Raw genomic sequence first — 8660 nt, 5'->3', positions numbered from 1 at the left:
AAATTCATGTACTCATATCGAGTCTCTTATAATTTGGACTACCGATCGATCAGCGGGGAACTTCAGTGTGGAAATATTTCTTGAGTCGTACGCTATCCTTTAACTGTTGAACCATCGTCTTGTTGTGAATTTCACTGATAATGACTTGTTTTAATTTGGTATATTTGTCACTGGTGCACTTCGATCTGGTCTAGTAAAGTTTGTGTATATGTGTTAGGTTAAAATTATCACTATTTCAGTATCTGTATTGCCGAACCATGACGGCACGATACTGCTATACCTCTAATCCAAGATTATTGGACGGCTGTATACATTAATTGGATAACAAGACATAAAAAGTGTTATTTTTTTAATTTTATTTTTGGAACAACAAACAAAAAGTGTTATTCTCATTTTATTATTATTCCTTAGAATTGTCATTTTTCTAAAAACACATCCTAAAATATTATTTGGGGTCGACTTTTCTACAAATTGTAGTCTACTGTTAAGTCTTTATCGATTCTCTTTGTCCACATAAGTGTAAAATATTCACGAGTGTATCTTTTCAAATCCAGTATCCACTAACTAAAGTTTGAGAATTTCTTTGGAATATATGTTTTCTAGAAATGTTGCACGTTTGAGATTTTTTTTAGACCTAAAACCCGTTAGCCGTTCATCTCCACATATCATGGTGACGCACCCGTTCCAGATTTACATTACGGAAGTGTATATCGACATTAAAGTCCATATCATACCAACAAACGACACATGACCTAAGTCCTCCCACTTGCAATAATTTGGTTCGTTATCTTTTTATTGATGTATATGTATTCAAAGGGTCCCCTGCGTTGTGGCTCACAAATCACATGTCCAACTCATAAGTTGACGCATGCATGAACTTTTACCTATCTCCAAATTTTACTTCTTCACTACTATCCAAACTCCTAGCACACATAACGATAAAGACATCAAATAAAGTATTGGTTCAAGAAAAAAGCTAAAACCAAAAAGGAACATGAGTGATGGACTAATGTGTTTTAATCTATTTTTGACAGTCATCTACTAAATACCATACCTTACCCTCCTTTGCCTAATACTTTGCCTTTCGCATCATCCTTATCTTTCTCCACCACTGGAGACGGCGCTGCCATCTCCATCTCGGCGGCAAAGGCTTTTTCTCTAAACTTTTTGTAGATATCACTCTTGTAAAACGTTTTGGTCCGGATCACCAAAATCGTCGACACAAATACACCGAACAAAGTTACCGCAGTAATTATTATAAAAGACAACTTAAAACAAGATGTGCCTATGCAACTCAAATCTTGCACACCCTTTCTCGTTATTCTTAATGTCTTGTTCTGCTTATCCGCCTCCACGTCGTACAAATAGCCAGCGACCCTAACGTTTAGCAAATAAGACCCGACCGGACTTGCTACCGACCCAAAGTTATACAATGTGGAGTAGTGCTTAAGCCCGAAAATTTCGGAGATGATAGCGAATATAAGCGGCCATTGTGCACCAAAGCAGAACCCTATGATGACTGATGCGACGTAGAGTCCACCAGGGACATTAAAAGCTATGAGGAGGTGCCCAGCGCATGACAAGAGGAGGACCATTGTGAGCATTAGAGGTCTTGGGAATTTGTATTTGACCAAGATGATCTCAGAGACCACACGACCAAAGTAATTCCATATGCTCACGAGTGACACAAACGTGCTTATGCCTCTCTTCGGATAACCCAATGAGCTTCCTATTTGACCCAAATTGTCTATCGCCGTCAAAGTCCCTCCCACACCACATATTGATGCTAAGAACAATATTAACATGTCTACGCTAAACAACGCTTGTAATATCGTATAGTCTTCTCCTCTCTTGGGTTGGTTAAACATAGTCGTCCAACACGACTTCATTTTCACCCTCTCCTCCTTTTCTGACCCTTCATTTTCATCTTTTAATGAGTCTATGTTGGACTTCTCGGGGACTATATTGATCTGCGCTAGATCGTTAAGGGCAACTTGTTTCTCCGTCCAAAGCTTCTTCTCTTCCAAGAAGACGACTATGATGGGCAAAAGAAGTAAGACGATCACCACCGCGGCACTGCCTCCAAACTCGCTCCGTGTAAAGCCAGAGAGTTTGTCAATGATGATGGCTAACATAAGAAACGTCGCGAGGCCGAGCGATATGTAGAAGAAGTTATAGAACACTTTAACCTCGTTGGTTTGTCTCTGCACTTCCATTATTCTTATCGTCCTCAAAAACGCAAACGATGTTGGATAATTCCTAACTTGAAAAGGAAGTTATCTCTAGGAAGAGAAGAGCCTAGAAGATAAAGAGAAAAGGAAAATACAATTAGGTCTAGTTAAGACAAGTTTTGTAAGTTTTCCATTATCAAAATAGAAATAGGAGAAGCCTAGTTCTATAAATAAGAGTCTATGGAGAGTTGTTCCATAAGACTCAAGAGAGAGATTTAGTTTTTGAGAAGTTTTCTAAATCAATAAAGAGAGATGTTCTTTAATATTTCTTGTTCTAATCGTGAGATACAGATTTGAATTGGTATCAGAGCTTAAGGAAGAAGACTTGAAGACTCTGTTGAAGACGGTGACAGAAGGTTCAGCTCGGAAGGATGTCCGACGCAACAGGAGGTCCACCACGTCTTAAAGAGATTGGATCAGCGTCGATCCAATGTCCGATGTTAACATCGACAAACTATACAGTTTGGGCGATAAGAATGAATGTTCTTTTGAATCTTTATGAAGTGTGGGATTCAATTGATCCAGGAACAGAAGATAGAAAGAAGAACTTTTCTGCAAAAGCTCTAATCTTTCAATCTATTCCAGAAAGTCTAATTCTGCAAATAGGAGATCTTAACACATCAAAAGAAGTTTGGGAGGCTGTCAAGTCGCGGCACCTGGGAGCAGATCGTGTGAGAGAAGCCAGACTCCAAACTCTGATGGCAGACTTCGACAAGTTGAGCATGGAGGAGAGTGAATCTGTCGATGATTATGCGGGTAAGATCTCAGGAATTGCAGCGAAATCAGCTTCTCTAGGAAAGACCATAGAAGAAACCAAGATGGTGAAGAAGTTTCTGAAAGGACTTCCAATAAACAAGTACATTCATATTGTTGCTTCCCTAGAACAAATTCTTAACCTAGAAACCACGGGTTTTGAAGACATAATGGGAAGAATAAAAGCGTTTGAAGATCGAGTTGGTGCAGCAACGGTTAAATTGGAAGAACAGAGTAAGCTGATGTGGTCTAGCAATAATCAGAACAGCCGTGGAGGCTACGGAGGCAGAGGCAGAGGCCGAGGCAGAGGGAGAGAAGCTGGTGGCAGAGGCCGAGGTAGAGGCAGAGGAAGATCGAATGATCAAAACTTAGGAGGAGAGAAAGGAGAGAATAATCAAAAACCAAAAGATAAATCTCATGTGATATGTTGGAGATGTGATAAACCTGGACACTATGCGACAGTTTGCCCTGAAAAACTCATCAAGAACCAAGAATCAAACCTGAACGAGACACAAAAAGCAGATGAAGCGCTTTATGTTCATGAAGTGGTGTTCTTGAATGAAAACAGAGTGTTTCCAAGAGTCTATGATACAAATAATGGCGATGCAAGCATTTGGTACTTAGACAATGGAGCGAGTAATCACATGACGGGAAACAGAGGTTATTTCTCAAGCCTAGATGAGAACATCAAAGGTAAAGTGAAGTTCGGTGAAGGATCATATGTTGATATAGTTGGGAAGGGATCAATTGTATTTGTAGGGAAAGATGCAGAGAAGAGAACTCTCCAAGACATATACTACATCCCCAACCTGAAACACAATATCATCAGTCTTGGGCAAGCAACAGAACACGGGTGTGAAGTAAACATGAAGGATGATGTGTTGACTTTAAGAGACCCAAACGGAAGGTTACTTGTCAGAGTGATAAGATCACCAAATCGCCTCTACAAAACACCAATGGAGATAAGCTACCTTAAGTGCCTGCAGATTGAAGCTGACGATGCTACAAGAAAGTGGCACTCACGGCTGGGACATGTGAGTGTTGGTGTTACGAACAACATGGCTAAGAAGGAGATGACCTTAGGATTGCCAAAAGTTCAATATCAGAGAAGCACTTGTGATGCTTGCTTAGCCGGGAAACAAACGAGAGCTCCGTTTCCGACTACAGCAACGTTTCGCGCATCAAAGGCTCTAGAACTGGTTCATGGAGATTTGTGTGGACCAATTTCGCCACCAACGCCAGCCAACAATCGATACGTTTTTGTCCTCATTGATGATTTCTCAAGATACATGTGGATCATACTACTAAAGGAGAAATCTGAAGCATTCGATCGGTTCAAAAAGTTAAAAGGAGTCGTTGAGAAGGAAGCAGGCTCAGAGATAAAGACTTTTCGCACCGATAGAGGAGGAGAATTTACATCAACTGAGTTCAACCTATTCTGTGAAGAGAATGGGATCAAAAGACATCTAACTGCTCCTTATTCACCACAGCAGAATGGCATTGTGGAGAGAAGAAACAGGACGCTAATGGAGATGACTAGGAGCATGTTAAAAGCGATGAAAGTACCAAATTTCATGTGGGGAGAAGCTGTTCGACATTCGGCGTATGTCATTAACAGAGTTGCTACGAAAGCTTTAGAAGACAAGACCCCATATGAGGCTTTCAATCTCAAGAAACCAAACATAGAGCACTTGAGAGTGTTTGGTTGCATAGCTCACACCAAGCTCACCAAGCCGCATCTCAAGAAGTTAGATGAGAGATCAAAGAGAACGATAAATCTTGGAACTGAGCCGGGCTCTAAGGCTTATAGACTCTATGATCCAGTTGATAGAAGAGTTGTTGTCAGCAGGGACGTCGTATTCGAAGAAGAAAAATCATGGGACTGGTCTCTAGTAGTAGAAGAAAGAGAGACAGACACGGATTCTCTGATCATTCCTCACTATGCTCCATTAACAACAGAGAATGAAGCTGAATACGACAACAACAACCAAGAAAACGAGCAGATGGAGCAAGATATCGAACAAGAACAAGATGCAGACCACTATGAAGATCAAGCAGCAGAGCAACCGCAGCAAGTGGTGACAAGATATGGTCGAGTAATAAACAGGCCAGGGTATCTAAGTGATTATGTGCTTCTAGCAGACATCGAAAGTGTGAAATTGCTGCTCACAATAGATGGAGAACCACAAAATTACTTCGAAGCTGCAAAAGTAAAAGAGTGGATCGCTGCAGCAGAGAGTGAGTTGGATTCCATTGAGAGGAACAAGACATGGGATCTAGTTGACAAACCTGATGGAGTAAAAGTCATAGGACTAAAGTGGATCTTCAAGATAAAAAGAAAAGCAGATGGCTCAGTGAACAAATACAAGGCGAGGCTTGTGGCAAAAGGATATGTACAAGAACAGGGAATTGATTTCGAAGAAGCTTTTGCACCAGTGGCAAGACTCGAAACAATTAGGTTGCTCATAGCTTTTGCAGCTACAAGAGGCTGGGAAATTCATCACTTAGATGTCAAGACTGCATTCTTGAATGGAGATCTAAATGAAGAAGTCTATGTAAGTCAGCCAGAAGGTTTTGTCAAGAAAGGACAAGAGAATCGAGTATACAAGCTGTACAAGGCTTTGTACGGTTTGCGTCAAGCACCAAGAGCATGGAACACAAAGCTTGACAACGTCCTAAAGGCAATGAAGTTTCAGAGATGCCTAAAGGAGACTTCGGTATACTTAACTACAGATGGGAAGGAACTCTTGATAATAGCCATATATGTTGATGACTTGTTTGTCACAGGGTCATCAAAGAGGATCATTGATCGATTTAAGGAGAACATGTCAAGAAAGTTCGAGATGTCCGATCTAGGCAAGTTAACGTATTACCTTGGAATTGAAGTGATTCAAGGGACTGATGGCATAAGCATAAAACAAGAAGGTTATGCACAAGGAATCTTAGTAGACAACAAGATGGATGCCTGTAACCCAATGCATATACCAATGGAAGCTAATCTGAAGATATCAAAAGCAGAGCATGAAGCAGAGATAGACGCAACAGAGTATCGAAGATCGATTGGTTGCCTGAGATATCTTCTACACACGAGGCCAGACTTAGCTTTTGCAGTAGGAGTTCTAAGTCGGTATATGCAGAGTCCAAGAGAGTCACATGGACAAGCTATCAAACACATCCTGAGGTATGTTAGAGGAACTACTAATATGGGTTTGATTTACAAGAGAGACGGGTCAAGAAGAATTGTCGGCTATAGTGATAGCAGTGACAACATTGACATCGATGATGGGAGAAGCACATCAGGTCATGTTTTCTACTTGGGACCGTCACCAATAACATGGGCGTCGCAGAAGCAGCCCACGGTTGCGTTGTCTTCGTGCGAGGCTGAGTTCATGGCGGCCACCGAAGCAGCGAAGCAAGCTATTTGGCTCAAAGAGTTGTTAAAAGAAATTCAGAGTAAAGAAGAGAAGGTCACACTCAGAATTGACAACAAGTCAGCCATAGCTTTGACAAAGAATCCAGTTTTCCATGGGAGGAGCAAACACATTCTCAAGAAGTATCACTTCATACGTGAGTGCATAGAGAATGAACAAATCGAAGTGGAGCATGTACCAGGCAAGGAGCAGAAGGCAGACATACTCACAAAACCATTAGCAAGGATCAAGTTCAAGGAAATGAGAGACCTCATTGGAGTTCAAGCAATTGACACTTCCGAAGTTCAAGTTGGAACTAAGGGGGAAAATGTTGGATAATTCCTAACTTGAAAAGGAAGTTATCTCTAGGAAGAGAAGAGCCTAGAAGATAAAGAGAAAAGGAAAATACAATTAGGTCTATTTAAGACAAGTTTTGTAAGTTTTCCATTATCAAAATAAAAATAGGAGAAGCCTAGTTCTATAAATAAGAGCCTATGGAGAGTTGTTCCATAAGACTCAAGAGAGAGATTTAGTTTTTGAGAAGTTTTCTAAATCAATAAAGAGAGGTGTTCTTTAATCTTTCTTGTTCTAATCGTGAGATACAGATTTGAAACGAGACTGCTGCGGGCAACCAACCTGCAAGTTTAAACCACTCATACTAGGTTTCGATCCAAGTTTAACCTCTGTTTTGCTCTATTTTACTCTGTTTCGTGTCCTTTATATATTTAGTCTCATCGATATTATATATTGTTCATACCTATCATCAAGATAAGGGCTTTTGTATCTTCACCATAAAAGGCATGGTAGAGCTGTGTAATAATGGCGCCACTAAGACCAACATAGCCCTTGAGAATCCCCAAGATAACCCCACGTGACTCCGGGAAGTTCTTAACGCACGTGACGAGAGATCCAGTGTTAGCGAAAGCCTGAGAGTTGGCTCCGACGCAGATGTAGAGACACATGTGCCAAACTTGAGGTTTCGAGATTCGTTTTGTAACGGCGAGCCAAATCATGAAGTATCCAAAGAAGTTAAGGACTGCTCCGATTAAGAGAACGACCCAAGGCGGAGTCACCTCATTGAGTAAACCCGCGAGGACTCCGACGTTGGCTCCGAGGTCTTTGAAAAAACTGAGGGGATTCAGAGTTGTTTGGTCGTAGCCTAAAGTTTTCTTGATATCGCTTGAATAGAGACTGAACATGTAAGTGGCTCCAGCCATGGACATAACTAAGAGACTTGCGAAGAACATGAACCATCTTCCAGTTAGGATTTGGATGGCTAAGCTCTTCATCAAGCTACCGGGAGTTGAATCCACCATTTTTTAGGGTTTAGCAAGAGAAGTCTATGTGTCGTTAAAGAAGAGAGAGGGCGAGTGGGCGACAACCGTTATAATTGACGTTGATTTGGAGTGATCAGAGAGTGGAAGGTTTGACTTGGAAGCTCTGCTTCATTTGTATTATATTAAAAAAAGTGGCAACAATTTCCATGCAAGGGTGGATAGTTTCTCTAGAACGAATTTTAAATTTTTAATCCTTCTACAATAGGATTTAGATTTTTTTTTTACATTTTTGTAGAATCACATTTATGATATATAGCGTTTTAAAATAAAATTAAAAAAAAAAACAAGATAGATATAATTCAGAGTAACCGCCCATATGAAGTGTTTGGATAGTTTTACTCATATACGTGGTGTGCTTCTTAAAAACACCACAATTTCTCTGAACACAATATATGTATCTTTTCAAGTGCCATTTTTCTAAAAGAGTTTTGTTTCATCCTAAAATAATTAATATTTGAAACCGACTTTCCTACAATATACTGTTATGTCTTTTTCGATTCTCTTTACCCACGTGTGAAATAACTTCACGAGTGTATCTTTTCAAATTCGATATCCACTAACTAAAGTTTGAGATTTATAAATTTTCGACGTTTTCAAGAAATGTTGCACGTTTTCAATTTTTTTTCGATATTAAACCCGTTTATCGTTCAACTTTCCACATATTATGGTAACGCACTCGCTCCAGATTTACGATTACGCAAGTGTATACCGACATTAAAGTCCATGTTGCACCAACACACGTGAGCCAAGTCCTCCCACTTGCAATAATTGAGTTCTTTATCTTTTAATGATTTGTTCAAAGTAAGCTCTTGTGGCTCACAAGTCCAAGTCATGAGTTGACTCATGACCCTTGCCTAACGTCCAAATTTTACCCCTTCACTACTATCCAATTCCAAACTCCTAAAACGCAAAACGATAAACACATCAAA

At 40.2% G+C, this 8660-nt stretch overlaps 1 protein-coding gene across 1 annotated transcript; it reads right to left on the bottom strand.

Moving 5' to 3' along the window:
* On the bottom strand, positions 1056 to 7880 carry LOC104785527 (protein NUCLEAR FUSION DEFECTIVE 4-like). Its single transcript, XM_010510759.2, has 3 exons — positions 7152 to 7880; positions 7009 to 7030; positions 1056 to 2259 (listed from the first exon to the last, which is right to left on the bottom strand). The coding sequence occupies exons 1-3, from the start codon at positions 7708 to 7710 to the stop codon at positions 1056 to 1058; spliced, it is 1785 nt and encodes a 594-aa protein (XP_010509061.1). The 5' UTR covers positions 7711 to 7880.

Source organism: Camelina sativa, chromosome 5 (assembly GCF_000633955.1).
Source record: "Camelina sativa cultivar DH55 chromosome 5, Cs, whole genome shotgun sequence".
Lineage (NCBI taxonomy): Eukaryota > Viridiplantae > Streptophyta > Magnoliopsida > Brassicales > Brassicaceae > Camelina > Camelina sativa.
Note: the sequence above shows the minus strand (reverse complement) of the source record. Positions and strands in the feature narration are given on the sequence as shown.

Bases quoted from the DNA above. Each gene is read 5' to 3' on its own strand.
- LOC104785527 (XM_010510759.2), bottom strand. From the start codon at position 7,710: ATGGTGGATTCAACTCCCGGTAGCTTGATGAAGAGCTTAGCCATCCAA. The intron at 7,031-7,151 runs GTATGAACAATA...TTAAACTTGCAG, and splicing joins AGCCCTTATCTTGATGATAG to GTTGGTTGCCCGCAGCAGTC. The intron at 2,260-7,008 runs GTTTCAAATCTG...TTTTCAAGTTAG, and splicing joins TGGTTGCCCGCAGCAGTCTC to GAATTATCCAACATCGTTTG.